This window comes from Syngnathoides biaculeatus, chromosome 13, assembly GCF_019802595.1.
Source record: "Syngnathoides biaculeatus isolate LvHL_M chromosome 13, ASM1980259v1, whole genome shotgun sequence".
Taxonomy (NCBI): domain Eukaryota; kingdom Metazoa; phylum Chordata; class Actinopteri; order Syngnathiformes; family Syngnathidae; genus Syngnathoides; species Syngnathoides biaculeatus.
Window position 1 is genome coordinate 13,750,034 of NC_084652.1, and position 27,187 is coordinate 13,777,220.

Genomic DNA, 27,187 nt, shown 5'->3' on the forward strand with positions numbered 1-27,187 from the left:
CAGCAGAGTGGCGGGGGAGAAGTACTCGGGAGTTCCGCTGCATGACGTTATCCAGGTTAGCATGCCACTGGATACCTATCATAGCGTCCCTGTTGCGTCGCTCCTATTTAAAGAAGCTCGTTGCGAGTCCCATCTCGTGTTGTTTTGTACTTAATGACCCTACGCGCGTTGCATTTTAATAGCTCCAACAAGAAGTTAGTGTAATGTCTGCCATAAGATGGCGCCAGAGCCATGTCTAATAGGAAAGTAGTACTGTGATTGGGACCGAGCCCTGCCACCTATATCGAAAATCCGGGTAATGCCGAACGTAATGTAACCAAAGGGATAGCAAACATCTGCGAAAGACTACGGTTTGATTACACGCTGACTGTTGGCTGAAATCTTTTTTTATACATATAGTTGGTGTCTTCAGAAAAAAAATAAACATGTATATTATTTATTCACACAAATATGATGTAGGTAAACATGAATAAAGCCCAAACATCAATTATTGTAATCTTTGATTGCGTAGTGCTGACATTTTGTGTTTAAAAAAAAAAGAGAAATTTTCCACTTAGCCTAACTGGGAGGGACTCTTTAAAGCCATTTTGACCAATGCAGAAGTAGGATGCACATACTCTATATCAATATTGGCCTAGAGCTAGTGTAGGTTAGAGTCCATCCATTTTGTTCACCATTTATCCTCACGAACAATGGTACACCCTGAATTGGTTGCTAGCCAATCGCAGGTCACATCGAGACAAACAGCCGCACTCACAATCACACCTAGGGACTGTCCAATTAATGTTGCATGTTTTTGGAATGTGGGAGGAAACCCACGCAGGCACGGGGAGAACATGAAAACGCCACACAGGGAGGGCCGGGATCAAACCTCAGAACTTTCCAGCTGCACCACCGCGCTGCCCTTTTTTATACATACATACATAAATCAACTGTTGCAGCCCCACATTGTACTTCTGATGTCTACCTTTACCACCAAAGTATATCACAGACATGCAGATACAAACAAAGAAGAATTTCACACCTAAGTGACTCAGTAAACAGCAGTAATAGTAATATTTCAGAGAGAATAGATGGCTGAGTGTTGTAACATTGTCTCTATGTGTTGCTGCACATTTATTTGTTTGACAGTAAACTTTTACTGAGTGCCATTAAAGAGCTTTAACCAGGGTTGTCAAACATACGATCCGTGGGCCAGATCCAGCCCGCAATCCAGGTTAATCCGGCCCACGAAGTGATTTTGTAAAGGTGTGTTCACAGCATGTTGCAGCACTGAAAGGAGACAACCTTCATCGCCACTATTTGAGTCTTCACGCCGACAAATATGACAACTTTCAAAGACAGTGGTGAAGAAAGAAGGCAAATGAAAGAAACAGCAGAGACATCAGTGACGGCTAGCTACCTCATTGCTAATGAAAGTGCAGTGGCTTCAAAACCATGTAATGAGAGAGAATTTGTAAGAACATGCACAATGAAGGCAACAAAAATTGTGCGCCCTGAAAAACTGCAGACGGGATTTCCGATCTTTGACTGAAAGTCACTTATTGCGTTTTCAGTTGCAATTGATGCAAGTGCAGACATTACAGATGTTGCACAACTGACCATTTTCATCCACGGAGTTGGTGACACATTCACCGTCACCGGTGAGTTCGTGGAGAGGGGGCCGATGAAACCTACAACGATAGCAGCTGATAATTTCCCAACACTTGTCATAGATCTGTCACCTTAGCTACACCCTCAATGATCGGGAAAAAAATGGGCGTTGAGACAAATTTTGCGAAAAAAGTGCAATCTGCAAATACAGGACATGATTTTTGGACTTTTCACGGGAGGCTTTGTGTTGCAAGTCATTAAATATCGATAGCGTCATGAAGGTGGTCATCAAAACTGTTAATGTCATCCGATCCAGAATCCTGAACCACGGTCAGTTTGAAAGCCTTCTCAGACAGAAAGACCACATCTATGGTCTGCCATGAGGTGAGGTGGTTAAGCCGAGGTGCCGTGGTGAGGGGTTTCTTTGATTTACTAGAAGAAATTGGACAGTTGGTGAAAAAAAAAGGGAAAACCAGAATTTCATTCCGCAGAATGGATGCCAGATCTTGCATTTATGGTGGATGTCGCAGAGCACCTGAATAACTTCAACAAACAGGTGCTAGGGTGCAACAAAGTTGTTATACAGTATTATGACAGTGCACTATATGCTCTTCTTGCACTTGTTTAGGGAACAGGATTGTTATTTTTATATATATGTATCTCTGCTTGAGAAATTACAAATAGTTCTATGATATACTTCTGTGAATAACTGAGGCATTGTGCGTGTGCATTGTTTTAATTAAATTAATTTAATTTCAAAAATGTTTTATGAATAATAGTGATGCTGTGCTTGTATTATTTTGGACTGTACAGTGTACATGTACAATACAAAACTGTATTTAAAAAAATAATTTGAAACTGGGTGGCACGGTGGAGCAGCTGGTAAAGGGTTGGCCTCACAGTTCTGAGGTCACCGGTTCAATCCTGGACCAACCTGTGTGGAGTTTGCATGTTCTTCCCGTGCCTGGGTGGGTTTCCTCCAGGTAATGCGGTTTCCTCCCACATTCCAAAAACATCCAACATTAACTGGACACTCTAAATTGCCCGTAGGGGTGATTGTGAGTGCGGCTGTTTGTCTCAATGTGCCTTGCGATTGGCTGGAACCAGTTCAGGGTGTACCCTGCCTCCTGCCCGTTGACAGCTGGGATAGCCTCCAGCACTCCCCGCGTGAGGATAAGCGGTGAAGAAAATGGATGGACATGCACTTTGAACCTTTGATTTGAATTCTTTCAAGTACCACTAGGGGATGCCTGCATAATTCCACCCTTTGAGAACCACTGCTTTATACTATTGTTTTATTTATATGTTCACCTTGTGAGTTTTTTTTCTGGCTTACTCCCACGTTCCCCCCATAAAAATGCATGATGGAAAGACTAAATTGGAAATGTGAGGATGAATGGTTGTCTGTCTATTTATGCCCCCCCCCCCAAAAAAGTGGAATAAATGAGTGGAGTGCTTCTTCTGTATGACTGCACTTTCTTGATTTGTTTCATAATCATACAATGAGTGTTTCAACTCCAAAGAGTTTTATTTCAAAGCCACCCATGAGAGCGTTTCATGGACATGGTGCATGCATATATTGGACTTAGATGCGTTTCACAGGATAAAAATGGAGCATGCAACTTCTAGTAACCGCAACAATCCTGTACTAAAAACAATAACAATCACAACATAGAAACAATGAGGCAATGGATTAAATGGCCTGTACGGCAGTGGTACAAAGATTAATGCTATATAAGTCGATGAACACAAGCTGTCTAAAGTTTCTTTCATATATCTGTTTTGAAATGAGAAAAGATGGCAAAATGAAGTTACTGATGCAAGAGATAAATAAACTAATTTTTTTTCGATCAATTATAACATGAAATAAAAAAGGAAAGCATTATTTTCTAGAATACTTGCACCACTCCTTCACTTTTTAACCTGATTACAGTTTTGGTTTTGGCACGTGGGAATCAGCGGTAAGAGAACCAACATGGCAACTGGAGCTAAATAGGTGCCAAACCGAGCAAAGTGTTTGGGATTCGCTGTTTAGAAGCTAATGCGGATTCTTTCCAACGGATCCGTGTCCCACATCTTGGGGTCCCAAGCATGGAACCAGCCGGTGAAAATCGGCAGTTCTGCTCCCTGTTTGATGGTGGTGACGGGGAGTCCCTTGCGGCCAGACGGGTCTGAATCCAGATAGTCCCTTGCTGTAGGGGAGGAACGGAAAGATGGGGATGTGATGAGAAATCAACTAACATTGCAATAAATATCTTTCTAAAAATTTACATTTTTATGGGTCCGACTGAAAATGGAAAGGATGAATGATATGAGGATTCAAGTCTAATCTCTCCCTCTTCTCTCTCTCGGTAAATGGGTGGAAAAAGCAGGGGGGAGGAAATCAAAAGAGCATTTTCGTCCTGAGCAGTGTCTCTCCACATAAGGGGCGAGGCTGAAAACAACATTTGAAAGCCTGTGACCTTCAATCCCCGAGGGAGGGGGCACTCCAATAATAAGCCAACGCGGGTCCTAAAGATTAGCCCTGCCTGAACTCGGGAGGAAAATATATTTTACACTTTGACCATCTAATGAGATACAATATCACAGCTATTAGAAAAAAAAATCTGCCTTCACATAAATCATACACCATCTTGATTAACACTTCCGTTCATTTATTTATGTTTATTATTGTGGCTTTAGTTTGCAATGGTGTACAACTGAGAGGAGTTTTGAATCGAAAATCTTTTTCTAGACATCACGTCGTACGTAATAGAATTTTCTATTTGGGGGTGTCAGACTTTTGTGTGTTAGATTTTTGTGTGTTGTGTGCATGAGAGGTCAGTTTTATTGTTGGCCTATATGAGACCATATATACAGTGAAGAAAAGTATTTGAACACCCTGCTATATTGCAAGTTCTCCCACTTAGAAATCAGGGAGGGTTCTGAAATTTTCATCGTAGGTGAAAAATCTAGAAATCACAATGTATGATTTTTTTCAACGATTTATTTGTGTGATACAGCTGCAAATAAGTATTTGAACACGCGAGAAAACCAATGTTAATATTTGGTACAGTAGCCTTTGTTTGCAATTACAGAGGTCAAACGTTTGCTGTAGTTGTTCACCAGGTTTGCACACACTGCAGGAGGGATTTTGGCCCACTCCTCCACACAGATCTTCTCTCGACCAGACAGGTTTCTGGGCTGTCACTGTGAAACACAGAGTTTCAGCTCCCTCCAAAGATTTTCAATTTGGTCAAGGTCTGGAGATTGGCTAGGCCACGCCAGAACCTTGACATGCTTCTTACGGAGCCACTCCTTGGTTTTCCTGGCTGTGTGCTTCGGGTCATTGTCATGTTCAAAGACCCAGCCACGACCCATCTTCAATGCTCTGACTGAGGGAAAGAGGTTGTTCCTCACAATCTCACAATACATGGCCGCAGTCGTCCTGTCCTTCATACAGTCCAGTCGTCCTGTCCCATGTGGAGAAAAACACCCCCCAAAGCATGATGCTACCAGCCCCATGCTCAAAGTAGGGATGGTGTTCTTGGGATGGAATTCATCATTCCTCTTCCTCCCAACACAGTGCAATTATCACCAAAAAGTTCAATTTTGGTCTCATCTGACCACAAAACTTTGTCTCATGACTCCTCTGTATCATCCAAATGCTCATTGGCAAACTTAAGATGGGCCTTGACATGTGCTGGTTTAAGCAGGGGAACCTTCCGTGCCATGCATGATTTCAAACCATGACGTCTTCGTGTATTACAAACAGTCACCTTGGAAACGGTGGTCCCAGCTCTTTTCAGGTCATTGACCAAGTCCTGTCGTGTAGTCCTGGGCTGATTCCTCACCTTTCGAAGGATCATTGAAACCCCACGAGGCGATATCTTGCATGGGGCTCCACTCTGATTGAGATTGACCGTTATGTTTAGCTTCTTCCATTTTCTAATGATTGCTCCAACAGTGGACCTTTTTTCACCAAGCTGCTTGTCAATTTCTCTGGAGCTCTTTCCAGCCGTGTGGAGTTGTACAATTTTGTCTCTGGTGTCTTTGATCCGCTCTTAGGTCTTGGCCATGTTGTAAGTTTGAGTCTTACTGATTGTGTGGGGTGGACAAGTGTCTTTATGCAGCTAATGACCTCACACAGGATAATACATGGAGTGGAGGTGGACCTTCAAAGGCGGACTAACAGGTCTTTGAGGGTCAGAATTCTAGCTGATAGACAGGTGTTCAAATACTTATTTGCAGCTGTATCACAAAAATAAATCGTTGAAAAAAATCATACATTGGGATTTCTGGATTTTTCTTTTTAGATTATCTCTCTCACAGTGGACATGCATCTACGATGAAAATGTTATACCCCTCCATCATTTCTTAGTGGGAGAACTTGCAATATAGCAGGGTGTTCAAATACTTTTTTTCTCACTATACACACACACAAATACACACACACACACACACACAGACCCACACACAGGGTGTCCCAAAAAACGTATACACACTTGAAATAATATTAGTATTTTTTTTACATGTTAAAAATGATGATGAGTTATCATAAACATCAAGTTTACATTTATTTAAAGTGTGTCTACATTTTTTGGGACACCCTGTATATAAAGTTATGTTTTATTGTTCAACCAACCTAATTTGGGAGCTCCAGTCCGTTCCTCTGCATTAGCTTCATTGCCAATCCAAAGGAAGAGCTGCGTGAAAGAGAAGATATACTCACTAAACTCATTTTGTATAATCTAATATCATAAGGACACAAGTGAGAATTGCTTCTGCAATCTCAAAACATAAAAACATGAGTGGACATCATACTTGGGTCCAAGTGTCCAGAATCATGACATCATCAGTGGCCAGGTCAGACTGAGTGAAATCTCCTGGTACTTCTTCAACCTGAGAGGAATACAAGGAATATATTGTAGTGTGCCAAACCATTAAAGCAATACACGTATACTTGATACTGTATTATGATTTCAAGTACAATGAGTCTTCCGGTTTTGTTGGAGCAGCCAAACAGACGCGGAAGCTTGATCACGTTCTGCAGAGTCTTGGACGTCTGGTATTCCTTCTTGCCACCCAGGGCGGACCAGAATGCAGCTGAGAGAAATAAGAATAGTATGCAGTATACAATATACTGAAACGCACTCACACACTCTGCCCTTCAATAAGATTAATGACGGAACATTTTACCAATTTGGCTTTTTTATTCTACTAATTTAATTAGTACTGATATACAGTCACAACCCACTTCAGTAGGTCTCTATCCATCCATCCATCCTTATTGTACAGATATACCGAATGTAGTGACCATTCATGCATATAACCAAAAACAAAAATTATAATAGTAATAAATAAAATTATGACCAAAAACAATATTTCAAGTAGTAAATATCTAACAGGTACATATTCACGGTTCAACATACGCCACTTGGCTTATTCCAGGAATGGGCAAATGGTGGCACCGCTTGGAGTGCTCCCTCAATTATTTTATTTTTATCCTTTTTATTGTTGTTGTTGAAAAATTTAACATGGTATTCGAAACATCGTAGCCCTGGCATTTTTTCTAAATCAACTCGACCAAAAAACTTGCAATCCCACTAGCAGCGCAGACAAAAAATTGTGGCCCCCACCATCATTTGAGTTGCCTATTCCTGGTCTATTTAAAGGTCAAGTGTCATGAAATGTGTGATTTTTAGTATGTTATTAATGAAAAAACGTCAGCTAATATGGGCCATGCGTTTTTTCACCACAAAACATGATTTTTTGACGTATACAGCTTTTTGTAACTCCCACCATAAAAATCCTCTCAAGGGATTTCTTTTCAAGAAGGAGGAAGTGACGTAAAAGATAGCGGCGCCCCCAAGTGTACTTGTTTGTTTCCATTAGTTTTACCTCGGGGAAGGTAGCTCGTTGTTCCTTCGTGTTAGCCAAAATGCGGCTCATTGCATTGCTCGACATTGCTTGAACATTCAGGAGAATGGATTTAGCCTTCATAAGTTTGCAAGAGACCCGGTTCGTTGTGAAAAATGGATTGCACGGGTGCAGAGGACGAGAGCTTCGTGGGTTCCAAATCACGGGTAGGTGTGTATTCAGCTACTGAAAAAAATAATCGTTTGGGGCGGACCACAACATGAAATATGTCGACGTGCGCGTCGGACGGCATCGGGCTGCTGCGAGGACGGCGGCGAATCTGAAGAACCCAGCCAACAATGTCTCACTCAGCCTCGTGCGCGCAGTAATGCGCCCCGGCTCGATAGTGTTCCATCGCGTACTACGGTGGCTATGAACAACCCTCTAAAAGCAGCACGCCTCGGCTCCATTATATGCCACCATGGCGCCGAAAATCAGCCACACCGGCTGAGGTGCCGCGTTCGGCGATCACAGCTTCTGCGAAGGCTGCGCGTCGGGCTTTGCGGACAAGGGCGGCTGTGAAGAACCCAGCCGAGAATGCGTCACTCAGCCACGTACACACAGTAAAGTGTGTCGGCTGACTGTGTTGTTTATCGTACTGTGGCGTCTATGAACATCCCCCTGAAGCAGTACGGCTCGGCTCCATCATAAGCCACACCGGCTGGCTGCGATGAGGCGGGATGGCTCATCTCTGCCGCGGAAGTGGATCGGACGGGAATGCGGTCTGGCCATGATCGCATATTATCTGAATATGGCTCGAAACAATAGTGTAATATTGCCCCGGTAACTTCACTCGGTTGTGTGATGTCCTTTTCGAAAAGAGTTTCCGTGTCAGAAGGGACGTTTTCGTCTCCCATAGTTAGGGTGCACCGCGTGTATTTATTGGCGAATGTCCGGGTGACGTCACTTACAGAGGATGCAGCCAATATGGCGACCACTTGGATATCGTAGAATGAAACTTCTGCAAATTTGCACATGGATGATCCGCTCTCCGCTTACATTTATTTTTTCGTATGGACATTGAAGTGAATAATGTTGTATGTATTTTTCATTACAATATCTATTTTAGAATGTTTATAGGGATGACACTTGGGCTTTAATGACTTTTGGGGATGATTCTATCCACCATTAATCACTTAAAATCACACCTTAACTATCCATCTATTTTCTTCGGCGCTTATCCTCACTAGGATCGCGGGGAGTGCTGGAGCTTATCCCAGCTTTCGATGGGCAGGAAGCCGGCTACACCCTGAACTGGTTGCCAGCCAATCGCATGGCCCATTGAGACAAACGGTCGCACTAACAATCACACCTAGGGGCAATTTGGACTGTCGAATTAATGTTGTATGTTTTTGGGATGTGGGAGGAAACCAGAGTGCCCGGAGAAAACGCAGGCAGGCACGAGGAGAACATGCAAACTCCAAACAGGTGGGGGAGGGATCAAACCCGGGTTCTCAGAACTGTGAGGCCAACTCTTTTACCAGCTGCTGCACCATGTCGTCACACCGTAACTAATACACTAGAATTACTTTGAGTCCAAGCAACTATGTTGAAGTGGGAAGGAGGTTCAATGAGCCTTGTCGACTAGTACAAGTAGTTTGCCGCCATTTAGCCCACATCTATAGGCAATTACAAACCTTCTTGGGTGAGCATCAAATACTTTGAGATTTTTGCTATTCCATTGGGGGTTCACTGGAAGCCAGGAGGACACCCACCTGGCTCTTTTCCCTCGGAAATTTGGCTGGCACTTCCTCCGAGGAAGTCCACCACGTGTTTAGCGGCCCCCATCTCGTCGTCGCTGGCGCCCACGCCTCGCCACACAAACAGACCGCTTGGCGACTTCAGCACAAACACGTCGTTGGTGTTCAGGTTGGAAGCAGAAACGTCAACCTGATGGAACAAGTGAGACAACGTGAGAAGTGGGAAACTTTACAGCGGTTTGAATAACTCAGATAAAGGTACCGGTACTGCTCACCTCCACAGCCCTGGTAGCATGGGAGCTGCTCTGGCGGATGTGGAAGAGACGAGTGCTGCTGCTTTGAGTCTGTCCACCTTTACGTGATGTTCCCCCGCTATGGATGATCATGGGTCTGCCCTTGAACAGACTCATCAGGTGGGGGGGCTCCTGGCCCTGAGTCACCCTCACCTACAGACCACACAAACATAAATCCCATGCTCATCCCTAAATTCTAAAGGAATTGAATAAATGCTTATTTTTGAGGGGAAAAAAAATCATAGTTCTGGTAAAGTGATTTTTGTTTTCTAGAAAAAAGGAAAATAATAACAAAGTCCACACAATCAAATTTGATCATTTTACGGGAACACACACACACACACAAAATTTCCATGCTTGATATTGTAAGACTCCCACACAGTTGCACACAATCCATTACATACTTGTATGTTCAACTTGAAAATTTAAGTATTTCTTATGAATAACGTGGTTTGTAGCAGCTTCTTTTGACAATATGAAATAACTTAATTTATTGATAGTAACTAACTTTCGATTCAGAGTATATAATCTGTAATCCATATGTCATAAATTTGTTTTATTGTCACTATCAGTATTAGGATTCAAAATAATTATGGTTGAGGCACGGGCCACAGTTACATCTGACGGAACAGCGCCCTCTTTTGGCTATTCAGATGTGTTGTAATTTTTATGGTTAAAGAAAGTTGGAGTTGAGCGAAGCCACTTTCATAAATCCATCCATCCATCCATTTTCTGAGAATCTTATCCTCACAAGGGTCGCGGGAGTGCCGGAGCTTACCCAAGGCAGATCACACCATCAACCGTTCGCAACACAGTCGCAGGGCCCATATAGGCACGGAGAACCATTCACACTCACATTCACGTCACTGAGTGGGAACTGAATCCACCTGCACTGAAGTCAGGCGAATATACAACAACGTCAGAGACCACCCAAAAGCATAAAATTTATTACAAAATAATGTTTTTGAGCGTCCACTTAATTAACCGTGGCTCCCTGCAACTTTCACCACGTACGTTGTTTCTCATCATACTGATTGCACAGACTACAGATTGTTCAGTCTTCACGCGATCAAGAGGTGTAGTGTACAATACGTCGACACGCTCTAACCTGAACCGGTGATCCTCCCATTGAGTCATCCAACTGAACGGTGAGGAATGCGGACGTGGCCAGTTCATCTTGTGAAGCCTTAAGCCCCTGCCTGAGTCACACACACAGAATCACAGTCACGTTTAAATTGTTAAGTAGTCAAGAACCAGCAACGCTATACAGTAAATATTCATACCAAGTGTATATGATTTGTCCCGTCTTGTAGGTGTAGAGGATGAGGTAACAGTCTCCACCATAGAACTGACCATAGGATGAGGGATCCACGGGAACCTTTTCACCGTTCTCCACACGCCAAATCTACAAATCACACCAGGTCAATACTTGGAAGACTTTTTTTTTTTTTTTTTTAACCATTTAAGATGACTGAAGTTAATATTTACCATCCAATCATTTTCTAAACCTTCACTAGCGACACGTGTGTGCTGGTGCCTACCTGGGCTGACTTTGAGTGAGAGGTGGGGCAGCACCCGAACTGGTTTCCAGCCAATCACAGGGCCCATAAAGGCAAACAATTATTCACACCCGATTTAGAGTCTTCAATTAATTGACCATGCGTGTTTTGAGGATGTGGTGGAAACCAGAGTACTGGGAGAAAATCCCGCAGGTTTGGTGCGAACATGCAGGCAAGCTCAGATTTGAACTCGGAACCTCAGAACCACGAGGGAAATCTGCTAACCAGTCAGCATCGTTTCGCAATATGTACTGCATTTGACTAACACAGTCATTGGATCATATTTTGTTGTAGTGTGGATTCAGTTTGCTATGATGATTATTGATACAGCTTTTCAATTGAATCCCATAATACTGTATATAGCCGTATTTGGGTGTTTTACCTGAAACTTGCCCTTGCCATCATCTACCATGCCATGCTGAGCTGCCATGGCCTTATTTGAGTGCAGGGTGGAGGCGTCGAAGGGCACCTGGTCCACTTTAGCAATTCGGCCAATAGTGTAGGCCTGGCTTGGCCCGGTGGTCTCGTCTTTGTCCTTCCAGTCACTGAAGAACTGCTTGAACAAGATGGTCTCAGCTCCTGCTGGAAGTACTTGGAGCTGCAAGGGGGGGGGGGGGGGGGGGGGGACGAGAAATACTGTATTTGACAGGGCTATATTGTTTGGTTCAAATGTATTGCTGTGGACTAACGTGGCACAAAAACAGTATAGTAATAATGTAGGGTGTAGCAATACCTGACACTTGCTGCTGTACCCTTTGTCTTTAATGAACTTTTGGCCTACAGACATGGCGGCTTTACGCTCTGACACGTTGGCCTTTGGACCTAATAGAAGGCCACGACAATGAGACAAAAGAATATCTAGTCCACTCACTGGACTTGACATCAAATAGAACTGCGCCATCTCATCAATAGAGGACTGCCTCGTTGGCCGATACACGACCTGAAGAATTTATAGTTAGGTAATTTACCTTTCCAAACAAATATGTTCTTGTCGACTCCGTTATCCAGAACGTAACACTCCTCAGGAGACAGCATGGCCTGTTTAAAGGGGCTGGATGGCGCCACCACAGACAACTTCATGGAACCGGACGCGTCGGAGATCTGAAAGGAAGGAGAAAATTACAGATACAATTGCAAAGAAAAAGGGGTTGTTTTCGTCATTGTTTTAAAATTAAAAACCATAATAATGGTTATTTTCCCAATCATTGTTCACTTGTTAAAATGATGTTTTTCCACGCTTAGTTTGCTCAGTAATAAATTGAAATGTAGCAAAATGGATTTGTGAATAATTCCAATTTCTTTCTTACCATGTAGAGGGAACCTTTCTTCCTGTTGGAGGCCTCCACTTTCTCATCATCAGGAGTGCTTGGTGCAATGGTCGTTTTGGGTCCCAGCACCTATCAGAACCAGAGGAGTTATTGCTAAAATTCCCAAAATGTATTTAACTCATTCACTGCTAGCATTCCCAGTTAACATGGATATTTGAGTTCAAGACCCGTCAATGCCAGTGATTCATATTACTCTAAACCCACTACAACATGTCGTTTGTTTATGTTCATAACTTTGTTATTGGTTGATTGTTTTTAAGTTGGGCTGTTTAATTGTCTTGTGTGTTATATTTGTTATTTATTTTTGAACAAGACTTTCTTTCAGATGCGTTGTTTATAAAGTGCTCTATAAATCAAAAAAAATAGTTGGGTTGAACAGGACGTTAAAAAAAATTAACAAAACAAATAATAATTAAAAATGACAATGAATTAGACTTACAGTGCTTTTCTAGAACATTTTGCACTTCCAGGTCACTGTAGTCTTGCCCAGAAACATGACGACCACCTGTTGCAGACCGTACTTCTACCCTCTGTGCCATACCACCCAAAGACACAACATTTTTTAAAAGGGTACCCCAATGTTTCAATAAATAAACAAATAAATCAGTTCTTAAAAATTCAAGATTCAAACGCATTGAACTTTGATGTTAAAGAACTCCCATGGGTAACTTGTGGCAAATCTATTTTTTAAGGAATCCCAGTCATTAATGGAAACTTTTTTTGTGTGTTTTCTTATATACTTTTATTTTCTAAACGGCAATCGTGAAAATTTGAGAATGACTAGGAGTCTATTGCTCAGATTGCATTTCAATATTTTTCTTTTACATATTGTACCTATTTTTAAACACAGAAATAAAAGTAAGAAAAAGAGGTTATAATTACAATATGGCCTGAAGGTCCCAAATGAGGTGTAAAATGTGGACAGAATTTTGAGATGCCATGTATGTATTTTCTTTTTTAAAGTCATTTTACATCCTCTCCTTAGTCTTCTGTCAACTTTTCCATTTCTGTAGCCACTGCCATTCCAAACACTTTTCGAGCGTTTACAAGGCAGAGAGTTGGCCCACGAGCAGCTCATTACAAACGGCAGCATTGTGTACGTTTCTTCCCACGCTGACTATTTCACTGGACGTGACACGCATCGTGACAGTTTACGGCATCCGCTCAAAGGAGGCCATCTCGGGGCTTAAACGTCAAGCGCGTGGCCAGTCTCCGTCAAAAGAGGATGAGAAAAATTGCCTGCGCCTGCCGCCATCACCTGCGTGATTTCCGGTGACTCTTGGCCCTCGTCCACCATGTGCAACTTGGCTCGGCCGTTCCTCTCGTTGTCTCGGATGTGGATGGCCATGTGGGAGGCCTTCAGCTTCTCGTAGCGGTTGCACTCGCTGCCGCACCACTGGTAGATGTCCTAGCGACGCGAGACAGGAAAGACAGAGAACAATGACCGATGACGGGAGAGACATGTGGCGGAACTGTTTGATGAGAAAGGCAGAAGGATCTTTTGGGTTAGTATGACAAAATGCGTGAATGCGTAGGCCTACGGGTCACCAAAGCATTTTCAAACTGAGAGCTGCCGTAACACTTTTGTACAAATTAATGCTACCAGTTTGATACATACCATCATGTCTTGTGTATAATTCGCACCCATGTAAAATACGCACCCGCAAAGTTGAGCTTAAAATTCTTGAAAACCATTCTAATTACATTGAAGTCATTTTTACAATGCATGATTTTGCTTCCATTCCTACCATAATAAGATGAAGCGGGTGAGAAAATTGAAAGCATGATTTTTTAAAATTAAATTAATTATTATTTGATTTAGTCGCAATTTTATTTGCATTTACATTTGCACCATTTAATATTTTCTTGATTTATTGTAAATGATAAAAAAAATCCTAAAATAATTTTGAGTACATATTGAAAATTGTCACATAATTGAAGAATTCATAATAATTACATTTATATTTACAATTTCTTTTTTCTTACATACACATTTTAACCTTTTTTTATTTCATTCCATCTGCGTGATTCATCCAAGTACGACTTGGATTATTGCGTATATGAGAATATGTTTTATAACTTGTGTTGCTGGCGGCACGGTGGATCAGCTGGTAAAGCATTGGCCTCACAGTTCTGAGGACCCAGGTTCAATGCCGGCCCCGCCTGTGTGGATTCTGCATGGTCTCCCCATGCCTGCGTGAGTTTCCTCCGAGCACTCCGGTTTCCTCCCAAATCCCAAAAACATGCATTAATTGGACACTCTAAATTGCCCCTCGGTGTGATTGTATGTGTGGCTGTTTATATGCCCTGCGATTGGCTGTCAACCAGTTCAGGGTGTACCGTGCCTCCTGCCAATTGACAGCACTCCCGCGATCCTCATAAGGATGAGCGGCGAAGAAAATGGATGGATGGATAACTTGTGTTGCGTCTCAGCATCGAGTATGGGACCACTCGGTGAAATGTCATCAAACTTACCTTTCCCAGGTCGATAATGAAGCAGTCCCCCTTGTTGAAGCTGGCCCAGGCCAATTCCACCTCCGTGGCTCTGATGGCCCTGCGGCCTTTGACGTGAAGCAGTCGTTTCACGTTCACGTCATTGGTCACCACGTGTTGAAAACCGGATGCCACGCCACCTTTCTGTGAAAACACGTGGCTTGTTAGACACCCTACATGGGGGGGGGGGATCCAACTGAAGCGCAAATGGCAATCAGGTCAAAAGAAAATACTGGGCTCAGAAATACAGTTAAATCCAAAACATACCCTGCTGAAATATTGAGTGAATCTTTCAGCTGGAAATGACATGAGGAAATAGCAAAAGCCTAAAAGACGTTAAGTCTTGAGATATTATCCACATACAGTTTTCTTTTTGTATAGTGCTTGTCATCTTTAGGCTCACAGTATTTCCTTGACACCAATTACTGTTCTCCTATTCGCCAGGGTTTTCGTGGTATGTTGTGGCGTTTTAGGGCAATACAGTAAGATCAACAAAAAAAAAACCACAAATGTTTTTCAGTGAATAAATGAGGATAGGTTCCCCTGGAAAAAAATGAAAATAGGTAAATAGCAAACTGCAAGTCAGTGGGGTGTCTTGTGCCATTTGGGTGACAAGGAACTATGTTGAATTGAGGTGAGGAGCTTTACTTTGACCAAAATACCGCTTTTCCATTATCTTGCAATATTTTGCTGCCAAGAAATTATGTTTCAGTGGGTTTAGGATCTTCTTTTAGACAAAGTAGTGCTTTCCTGCCATCTCATGGCACACTGGTACTAAGAAACTAGGTTTGAGAAGATTCTATAAGAAAAAAAAGTAATGCTTTGACACCAACTTGTGGCATCTTGGTCACAAGAAACTGTTTACTTTGGTTGAGGAGCTTCATTTGGAGAAAAGTAGTGCTTAGCCACTATCTTCTGGCATTTTGGAACCAATGAACTATGAGAAAATGAGTTGAGGAGCTTCATTTAGACCAACGTGGATTTATAGACATTTATAAAGCTTTTAATGTGACAGATTTTCAGTATTCGCTGCAGAGCTTGGTGCCTGACCACCACAAATAGTGGCGGAACACTGTACTTTGGTATTGGGTGGTGTTGTCACTATTTGCAATGACTTCTGATTTCATATTTTATTTGAAGAAATGCAAATGCAGGGTCATATTTCTATGTATAAAAATATGATGGGGTGATTCTACATTTACTGTATATGATTTTCACAGTCGTAACAGCCCACCGATGGAAATCAAAACGACGATGTGGATCACTTGGGGAAGGACCGCACACGACAGGGTTGGAGGTTCGTTTAGTCAGATGATCTCACGAAACGAAGGTGTCATCATTTTGGAGCACAGTGTGAATGACTTGAACTTTACACAACACTGTAAAATGCCATCCAGCAAAGGAGCTGTCATATTAAACAACATCGCCTGAATCATCAAGCGGGAGGACCCGCGTCGTACCTTGGAGGAAGAACTGCCTCGTAACGTGCCGTCCTTTGAGAAGGCGGGAGGCAAAACAAGTATATTCACAAGTCATGCAAATGGAATTAACAGCAAACGAACAATAAGCAAACTGTATGCTCATTAGTGGATGAATGGAGACAAATCAGGAGGCCTTCTCGGTTGAAAAGAGGACAAGCAGCAGTTTTTGTTGTGGAACAAAGTTGCAATTTGCCCACAGGGTCTCGCCGCAACCTGGAGGCGTGACTTCAAAATGGAAACCGCAGCCACGCCGCTCGGGTCTTTCTCTCTCGAGTTTTCCGTGGCAACAATGTGGCCGGTGTTTGCTCTCACGGAAAGATTGTTTCCTAAAAGACTCGCCAAAAATGTGAGCACAAAATGGAAGTACACGGCGTTGGACCAATGAAAATAGACCACAACAGCACTTTTGGAAAAAAAAATACAAATAAAATAGAAGAAATCAAATGAAGACTATACTGCATTATGTAAGTTAACAGAAAAGATCTGCTATAATAGAGAGGAAATTGTGACTAGGCAAGATTTCTTTAAACAAGTATTTCTTTAAAGCCTTGAGCTAATAAAATAACAAGTTATGATACCTCAATCAGATTTTGAAGGGGAAAAAAATACTTGAACCAACTGAAACCTTCTTACACAAAACCTGCCTGGTAAGAAGAAGACAAATTTGGTGTTCTACAACACAACAAAAAAATATATTACCCATACCCACTATACAACAATGGTATTCCTTATTTTAAGCAAAGAAAAAAGTTACAATACTTTGGGTTTGGCAGGTTGGTTCATGCTTAACTTCAATAAATAAAAAAAATAGTTTAGACTGTTCATTTAGATGTCTAACCATAATATGTCCATGAAATAACAATACCAATTAACACGTTTTTCCATAAAAAAATAATAATAATATAGAGGCACATATACTTCATATATAGAATACTGCAAGTGTATTTTTTTTAAAGTATCAATTCTGACAACCTTTCCTTCCTGAGGCACCATAAATGTACGCAAGACGTTGTGTACGTAGCCTGCGAGGGTTTGAATGTGCCTGCGGGGTATACCAAACAAACCATAACTGTGTCTTCGTTTTCTTTTTTATGTAACATCATGTGTGAGTGTGTTTTTTGTTTTTCCTGCATAGAGAAAAGGAGTATTTTTCCAGATAATTATAGCTGGCCAAAGGCAGCGGAGGAAGTTTGGGGTTTAAGGACAACGAGAAACAGATGGGCAGCGGGGAAGCAGGCGGCCTCGCAACTTGTTGCCGACGCCGTCACACCCTGGCATGGAAATGCTGAAGGTGGGAGGGGGGGGGGGGGGCGAACTTTAGCCTCATCAAGATTGAGACGACAATCATTAAACCGCAGAGAATTATGAAAGCTGCTGACCCACAACTACTTCCTTTGAAGTTTGTTAGTTAGTTAGTTCACGAGTTGTCGTTTTGAATGCGCACACTGTTGACAGCGTGGTAGGAGAAACTTCTTTATTCAAACGTTGGCCCCAACTTTTGATCAAACTAAGTTTTATGGCTTGGTATGTGCAGGAAGATTAGAAAACCAGTTATTATGTCATATTTCACATGATTGTGTGTCTTATTCATCTTGTTTAGCTAGTTCTCCACCTCCCTAAAATTGGTTAAGGTAATTACAATGTATTTATTCATTTATTTATTCCTTTAACTCATTAAGAAAATTGGTTGCTTTATTGAAAATTATCAAATTAAAATATTTGTTTTAATTTTTAATTATTTATAAATGAGAATGAATTAGGACTTTATTATTTAAATAAAAGTCAATGAATGTAGCTTTTGTTTGTGAATTTCTTCATTTTTTTAATAATTAAATATTTTTTACATACATACATACATTTTTGGTGAGAATATTTTCTTTTTGTGGATTAAAATATTTTAAATGATGTTCTTTAATTTAACTCATTACACTTGTAATATGTCCAAGTCAAAACATAACATTGTGTATGATGAAATTGACAGTCTCTGCTACTAGGTACGAGGTCATATTTTTTTGTAGAGTTGTGCAGAGCTGACCTTGTACGTGACGCCCATCTTGAAGTAGCCCAGGAAGGTGTTGGACTCGCTGTTCTGCACTTCGCGAAACTGCACGGGTCCGCCGCCCAGGAAGTCATCCAGTTGGGTGGCGAAGATGGCCGCCGCGCCGCTCTCGTCCTGGGAGCATTCGTCACCTGGGAGGGAGGCGCAGTGGTACTTTCATTTGACTTGACTTGTAACGCAATTTGATTTTATTTGTGCACCTTTTGCGTTGTCAATTTGAAATAATCTAAGACGAGCGGCTCCTGTGATCTTTGGGAACACTCGGGAAACATCGTTGCATTTCCTCAAATGAAAATAAATGAAATCTTTATGTGTGTACCAGGCCTGTAGCAGTGTATTTGCTTCTTTCAGTGCTTCTCTATTGATTTCAGCGATGTTGTGAGCACCTTGCGGCACTTCTGAGTCAGTCGTGGCCACTCTGACTCACTTCAAAAACATCTGCCGGATGAATAACGGCACAGAACAAATTTTCCGATAATTCTACAAAATTGCAAATCACTCAAATAGATGTAAAAAGGAGGGATTGCTTTTTGAAATTTGATTTGTTATACAGGCGGCACGATGGGTGAGTGCGGCCGTGTGTCTCCAGGTGCCCTGCGATTGGCTGGCAACCAGTTCAGGGTGTACCCCGCCTCCTGCCCGTTGACAGCTGGGATAGGCTCCAGCACTCCCCCGCGACCCTTGTGAGGATACGCGGTGAAGAAAATGGAGGGATGGATTTGATATAAAGAAAACCCCTTTTGACTCAAGCATCTGTACTTCTACTCATGTACACAGTATTTTCCAAGTGTGATTCTTGCAGCTACATGTTCTGCGGAGGCCCATCTGTCCGCTGGCAAACATGTAAGGGCTGGTCCGTGCCCCCCTCCCCCTCCCCCCCAGTGGCCTTTGGGGATATTCCCGATGTGACTCGGGATGATTTTCATTTCCAGAGCATGAGAAAAAGATCACATTGACACCAGATGTCAGTCGTAGGTCAGGTTTTGCTGGAATGTGAAGAGAACTGAGACTGAGGTGACAAAAAATAGGGAAGTGCGGCTTCTCACAAACAGCTGCGACTTTTCGAGCGATCGTGCTTGCGGAACATGTTTGAGTGTTGACGTCGTTCAGACGGATCCGGTCTACACGCACACAGGAGCCACGTGTATTACGTAACCTTCGAGACCCAGAAGAAGCAAAAATCTGCTCGTGTTCAACGGGCTCGAAACTGGCCACGAAAATGAAGCAGGATTACACTCAGATTAACATCACAAGTGAAACTGACGTTTTTCATCTATTTTAGCATTTTAGTTTTATTATCTATCAACTATCCATATCTATTTGATTCATTATTTTTTTAAATAATAAAAATACATTTATTCATGTAAATAATCATTGCTGATATTATGCAATGTTTTTGTGGTAAAATAGAGGGAAAAAACAAATTTAAATATATATATACATGTAAAATGATAAAGTCTTGAAGTCATTATTCAACTGTGAAGCATTTTTTTTAATGCTTCACACCTGATTCAACCTCCAAGTTTGATGTAAATTTTCTGAGATTTTATGTAATATTGCATTGCACAAAAATCTTTTGATAACTTTTAATTTTATTATTTACCCAAAATAGCGAATTTACAAACAACTACTAAAAGGAAAAAAATAGAAACTTCAAAAGTGGCACTTCTAAAAGCTACTTTAAAGTGTGTCACGGAGTGTTTCCTAACTGAGTTCCTGTTTTGAAAATATGACTTCTTTATTTTTTTTAAATGGAAGCTTTCAACAATGCAGCAGCAGCAGGATGAAAACTTCTGCATTGCACCAGCACGACCACGAGCAACATGCACTCAACAAAGTCATAAGCACCTTGATGAGTGCTTGCAGATCAGCCCACCGAGCGTTTTCAAGAGCGAGAGTCCCGTAGGCAATATATTTTTTTTTCCCTAAAATTGGATTGGTTAAATAAAATGTTCATGTAAATTCATTTAGCTAATTCAATCAAAGATGTGACTGGCTGGTGACCTGTTTGGGTTCTTTATTGTAAATAATAACAAAATAAAACTGTTTTAAACATACTGTACATTTGTTTTATTTTATCAAATAATTGAAATTCATTTACAGGGTTTATAGCCTTGGTTTTTATTTTATTACATAACTGATTGATGTAGTTTTAAGAAATAATAAAATATAGACTCTCAGGATAAACAACTTTACACCCATATTCAATCAAATTTATTTTATATTTTTTGTGAATAATAATAATACAAAATAATTAATAAAGAACTGTATATTAACAATTGCATAAACAATACAAAAACAACAAACTCACCAATTAATTACTACAAAATTGTTTATATATACTATAATATATTTTGAAGTAAAAAAAAAATAAAACTTGATACCAGTATTTTTTTTATTATTATTTATTTAAAACATTTTACAACGCCCAGTTATATTTCCCAGACTTGGTTAGTGAAAATATTTTTTCCATCTAAATAATCTCATGAAAAAAAATTGGTTAATGTATCTATTATAGTAAAACAAAAGATATTGATCAAATGAACCATTTCACACATACATCAGAATGAATATTTTCACTTATTTGATTCAACTATCAATTCCTTGTTAATAGCATTAACGTAACTTCCGGCCTACAGAGCGCACCTGGTTATAAGCCTCACCCAATACATTTGTAAAGGAAATACCATTTGGTACATCCATACGACACAGGTGAGTAAAAGCCGCAAGTGCCCACATTGAAACACGAGATATTTACAAAGAAAGACGGTACAAAGAAAGAGTTTAATGCTAGCGCCGCGCTAACGCTAATAGGGCCGGTTAAATTAAAACTTTCCGGTAAATATCACTGAGACACGCCAGTAACACAGCAGCAACATGCTAGCACAGCGGTATTGCAGCGCTAACGTGGCCGGTAAAAGTCACTTCCTTGGAACATACATTCCACCGATCTTATTCTTACATTTTCCGCTCGAGTGCCCCCTTGCGGCCTTAATAAAAAAAATGCACAAATTAGCCACATCACCACATAAACCGCAGGGTTGAACACGTGTGAAAAAAGTCACGGCTTGTAGGCTGGAAATTACGGTAATTTGTACAACAGAATGATTCAATTATCATGATTTATGTATGTCAAAATCTCTGCAACAGTAGTTTTTACATCAACAGTACATTTACCATTTTGTATTCAGAACTACAACTACTTCCTAGGACCCGCCCCCACTTTCCATTTTAAAAATGAAAAACGGCACAAATATTTGACCGCCCCTGTTGCGGACAACAGAGAGTTGTGTTGTGTTGCATTACCCAGCCACATGTGTATGTTGTATGAGGGCGCCGAGGTGGTGAAGAGCAGCAAGTAGGCATCCCCACTGTAGAAGTTTCCGTGCAGAGCCTTGGGCACGGGCTTCAGGTCCAAGTTCTCGATGCGCCACACCTGAAGGCCGGGCTGCTTCCCTGCACTCGCGAACTCCTTGTGGGACACCATGACGGCTCTGCTGGCGAGAGGAGACGCAGGACCACGGCCGGTGAATGAGTTTGCATTGCAAAGCTCCGCAGTAGCAGACTTGCAAATCAAATTTAAGCGCAGACGGGGAAACTGTGGCAGACAATGGAGACGACACACACGTTTGTGGCGTAGAAACATCTCAAATAAATGTTGGAGGGGGGGATGCATGCTAATGTTCAAACTTAATTACAACTGACCTGTGTTTAAAAAATGTACTGGACTGAGGTGAAACAAAAGTTTCTTCATTTCTTTTTCCAAAAAAAAAAAAAAAAGGAAATCCATGAGGCAACAACTCATAGTTTCAAAATTCAGAAGGTGGGGGCACGAGTCAGTCAATGTACCGCTGAAATTGCACAAAACCTGTTCCAGAAAGTTAGCAACATCGGCTTCTTCGATATTTGTAGGACAATTGTTCATTTAAAACCGTGCAAGCTTGTTTTTTTTTTTAAGCATGCAATTAGTCTCCTCTCGCCTGTTTCTCTTAAAAAATAAAATAAAATAAGTCACTGATGGTGTAGTGGTACACACGCCCGACTTTGGTGCGGGCAGCATGGGATCGATTCCCTCTCAGTGATGGTGTTGATATCTACCCTGTGACTGACTAGATGGGATAGGCTACGCTTTCCCGTGACCCTTGTGAGGATAAGTGGCTTGGGTAATGGATGGATGGATAACATAAAACAAATGTGGTCTTCATCGACACAGCTGCCAGCCAATTTGTCCAAGTTGGTCTGATGTTGTCAAGAACATTACGGCGGGACAGTTGTTACAATATATAATGTAAAAGGATTTTAAAAAAATACTCTTCAATAGTCATAACTTTCTCATCATCATGAGTAAATTATGGCTTCGATATTTATCATTTTAATGTTTTAATCGTATCAACCTTGTCATGGTGGACGCAGTTGCAGTCTGAATAAAAAATTTGGACGTGCCAGTGTCAAAAATATCTGTCTGTGGATGAAGTGGCCTCTGTTACAAATATCCATCAATCCATCGATCCATTTTCTTTGCCCTTTATCCTCACGAGGGAGTGCTGGAGCCTATCCCAGCTGTCAATGGGGAGGAGACGGGGAACACCCTGAACTGGTTCCAGCCAATTGCAAGGCACAAGGAGACATACAACAGTCGCTCTCACAATCACACCTAGGGGCCATTTAGAGTGTCCAATTAATGTTGCATGTTTTAGGGATGTGGGAGGAAATCGGAGTGCCTGGAGAAAACCCACACAGGCACGGGGAGAACATGCAAACACCACACATGCAAGTCTGGGATTGAACCTGGGACCTCAGAACTGTGAGGGCAACCACTTTACCAGTTGAGCCACCGTGCCGCCATTACAAGGATATATTATTCAAAAATATATATTTGTTGTTCAAACGTGGTTACTCTCTGCTGTAATGCGGTTCAGGCCAGATAAATGTGACAAGTGTATTGTATCAGCCATTCACTTTTTACAGTGTTTCACAACTTCATCACATGATAGAAATTAAAATGAAATTTTGATTACGATGGCCGGAGAGAGCACCATACTGGTCGCTGGATTACCCCCCCCCTCCTATATCCGGAAAAATCTGCACTACGGCTGTGATGAGAGTCATCATTCGGGGATCTCCATAACAAACTACAGACACTTGTTGAGATTTGGCAGCGCCGCGTCTAAAAATAAGAAACATTCCACACATAAACTACTTATGTAATACTTGTGTTATAACCAGCAGCACACTGATGTTAGTTTTGTTTAAACTTCTTTGGCAGTTTGCATTGTTTGTTAGCATTAAGATAGCAGACCTCAAGAGGCAACGTCAGTCAAATAGACAATATGTAATTTGGTTTTTGGTCTACATTTTGAGTTAATTTCAAGTCAAGATCTTGATTGAAGCTTTTCTTTTTGTTTGTTTGCTTTCTTTTTTGGAGAGATGTCTGCAATATGGCTAATTGCTGCTCGTTGTGAAGTTCTCTGCCACCAGTTAGTGCTCATAACTCTTTTTTTTTTTTTTTTGTGATGTGTCTGAAAATTGTCCATGTTTCCATTAACACAACACACCAAATGACCTTTTGCTGTGACACACAATCTTTTTTGCCCGTACAGTAGAGAAACTGGGATCTGTCACACAGCCAAAGATGCGAGATTAGGTGATTACGCAAGAGCCAGATTATACTTTTGATTGAGGCATCAAGACTTTTTCTGTTTTTTTTCTTTTTTTTAAAAAACCAACCAAACAGAAACACTTAGACAATGCACACAATGAACTCTTTTTGGGAAAGTCCAAACGCTTGCATTTAGAAATAAAGTTGTAAACAACCAAACGTCATCGTAAAGCCGCACTAATGCATCTCAGCTGAATGTGTGCTGGTTTTTATTGCACGGCTCGGGTTACGGATGCAGGAAAATGCTTTGCAGAGTCACTGGAAAAGATTCTAATCAATACATTCTGAAGAAAGCCCTCAACTGGGTTTCTCCAGGGCTGCATTAAAACTCAATTACGGTATTGCGTAATTTGTGCCAGCATATTTATCAAGAAATATCACAGAAAATAGGCATAACGAGAACATAAAAGGCTTTGGGATTTTATACCATTGTCATGAACAACTGTTCAGAAGTGATGACTAATGTGTATTTTATGCCAACGTTATATACTAATAATTAATTTTGACCATGAAATGGGTATAACGTATGAACAAAGTACTCATATCTGGGTTTAACACCATGACCTTAAACAACTCAGGATGTGTGGCTAAACAAATGGAAGGCACGTTTTTGCTAAATGTGTACACTAAATGGTAATTAGTGTAATTGTAATAGGTTTAATATAATTCACATGAACAATTTGGGACATCCGGGCTCATAACTGGAGCGCATCCTTGCGAGGAACTTCAACCTTCTCAAGAAGGTGTGCGCCATTTGCTCCCGTAGGTGTCCAGGAATGATATTATTCATTTGTATTTTGTGCATGTATTTGACTTTAGACGAAAAATTTATGTGGGACAAAGTCCGGAGGTCCTATGCTAAAAAATGGAGCGCACCCTCGCTGAAACCACGGCGTTGCTGTGTATGAAAGTGCGGTCCATTTGCTTAACGCAAAATCCAGAATGACATTAACATTACTATCCACAAGTTAGGGTTTTATTCACAACATATTACGATACTGTGGTCATATTTTACACGTGTTGCCGTGCTGAGGGCAAAACAAAAAACAAAACACAAATCAAATGTTGTGAGTGTGCAGCGAGTGTGCCCTCGATTTCCATGAGTGATCTCACAACGACATTCACCAGGAAGCACCAATCAGAACCCTGCAGCGTGCCATTTTTATTACTACGGACAAATTGCTCCTTTTTTAAATAGAACCTAACATCGCTGTTCGATTTACTTTCCCTTCGTGTTTGTTAGTTTGTTTGGGTTTTTTTTTTTTTTTTTTTTTTTTTTTACATCGGGACAATGACTTGCGCCATAAAAAAAAGCGGAGAAAGTTTGTCCTTGTAACATATAAAAAGGCAAGGGGATCTTTGCAATCGTCAACCGGAGAAATAAGGTTACAAATAAAAGACTAGACTTACATGTGGAGAGGATGGAATGACAGAAGTGTTGCTGGAGTCTGCAGATGTGGGAGTGATCTGGATTCAGACGTCTGGGTGTGGGTGTGTTCTCAGGGGCGGGCGGGGATAGAGGGAATGCCACACCCTGATTGGCTGGGAGGAGCGAGAGAAAACAACTAAATATCCAGATGCTCTTTTAATACAAAAGCAAACACACATATGCACACGGCTTGTCTTTAATAAAGCCACTGATGGCAAAAGATGACCACGTCCTGTTCTTTTACGGATGTAAAGTGTGTTCAAACAGGGAGGGTACAAAGTGCACTTAGTTGACTTTAAACGCATGAGTAGCAAGGTTAGATCCCCGCGGCTGTTTGCTTTTGAGCTTTAGGAAGTCCCGTGTGTGCCTGAAAACAGGAAATTGTTCGGTGAAACCTTTTTTAAAAATCATTTTTCTAATGAATTCTCGTCAAGTTTGTGGAAGCCCTGGTATTGCTTGTGGAAGTAGCTTGTCAATTGTTTCTAGGGAGACTTCATGGAGCACACTCATATTTCACCGATAACTCCCGAATTGCTCAGGCAACAATTACCTGTTAAATACAAATAGTGCATCTTTGTTCTTCTGTCTATGCCAGCGACGAAGAGTACCGCGCAGATCGATACTGTAACTGCTTTCTCGCAAGATGGCAGAAGGCACAATCCACATCGGTTACCATTCATACAAGAGAATACAGTGATGCCTTGCATAAGGAGTTCCATTTATTCTGTAGCCAGTAGTAGTAGTTTAGTAGTCATTCTAATATGTTGTATTCAAAATATACAATAGTTACATTATTGAATGTAAACAAAAATGGGCATAGTGCTGCTCCTTCGGGTGTGCGCGCCTTGGCTGGCCACTATAATGCAGATGTAGAGAAATACATGAAGATATTATTTGTTTGTTTGCAGACAATGTCCACATATATTAAACATTATCAAAACAAATGAGATGATTGGACCATAATTTTCACTCAGCACAGAACAAAGATATCAGTATTCTTATACTGTCAGTCTTCAATGTGTTGCACCACCATTTGTAACACTCATCCAATTCGTCAGCCCGTCTATGGCATTTGGATTTTTTGGGGTCAATCTTTTTCTCAGTATTATCCGCTCTCTGTCAAACTGCCGCTTGATGCGACGTCACTTGAGTTCACTGCAAACCATCTCGCGCTTGTATCTTGTATTTTTGCTTGCAAGTCAAAGTGAAATAATCATCCGAAAAACAGCTCAAAGCAAATCTAAAAATAATAATAATAATAACTAAAAGTAATTTGGGTCACTGTCAGCACAATATCTACAGGCTTCTGCTAGAAAGCCAAAACAAAACAAATGTTATCGACTTAGTCACTGATGGTGTGGTGGTCCACTCACCTGACTTTGGTGCATGCAGCGTGGATTCAGTTCCCGCTCAGTGACAGTGTCGATATGTACCTTGCGACTGACTGACTGGCAACCAGTTCAGAATGTAAATCGCTTTTTGGTCGAGGTTGGCTGGGCTAGGCTCAAGCACTCCCACAATCCTTGTGAGGATAAGCGACTTGGAAAATGGATGAAGTTATACATGTGTTAATCGGTGGAAAAAGTTTCAAAATGATTCATTTCGGGCAGTTTTTTTTTTTTAAATATCACCAAAACCTGGCCTTTGTACAGATGTGTGCAAACTTTTGATAGCCACTGTACCTCCTACTCCATC

At 41.2% G+C, this 27,187-nt stretch overlaps 1 protein-coding gene across 1 annotated transcript; it reads right to left on the reverse strand.

The window, feature by feature from the left end:
• Window positions 1-3,102: 3,102 nt before the first annotated feature.
• scinlb (scinderin like b) lies at window positions 3,103-25,574 on the reverse strand. The gene is made up of 17 exons (XM_061839524.1): window positions 25,474-25,574; window positions 21,711-21,898; window positions 18,381-18,535; window positions 14,847-15,008; window positions 13,630-13,779; window positions 12,351-12,440; window positions 12,012-12,144; window positions 11,777-11,865; window positions 11,426-11,641; window positions 10,768-10,889; window positions 10,593-10,683; window positions 9,467-9,637; window positions 9,207-9,381; window positions 6,563-6,678; window positions 6,397-6,474; window positions 6,218-6,278; window positions 3,103-3,785 (listed from the first exon to the last, which is right to left on the reverse strand). The coding sequence occupies exons 2-17, from the start codon at window positions 21,889-21,891 to the stop codon at window positions 3,625-3,627; spliced, it is 2,151 nt and encodes a 716-aa protein (XP_061695508.1). The 5' UTR covers window positions 21,892-21,898; window positions 25,474-25,574; the 3' UTR covers window positions 3,103-3,624.
• Window positions 25,575-27,187: the final 1,613 nt, after the last annotated feature.

Excerpts from the sequence above, each read along its gene's own strand:
- scinlb (XM_061839524.1), bottom strand. The coding sequence starts at position 21,891 with ATGGTGTCCCACAAGGAGTTCGCGAGTGCAGGGAAGCAGCCCGGCCTT. Across the intron at positions 18,536-21,710 it reads CAACATACACATGTGGCTGG|GTGACGAATGCTCCCAGGAC; the intron begins GTAATGCAACAC and ends CCTCCCTCCCAG. Across the intron at positions 10,890-11,425 it reads ATGGCAAGGGCAAGTTTCAG|ATTTGGCGTGTGGAGAACGG; the intron begins GTAAAACACCCA and ends TGTGATTTGTAG.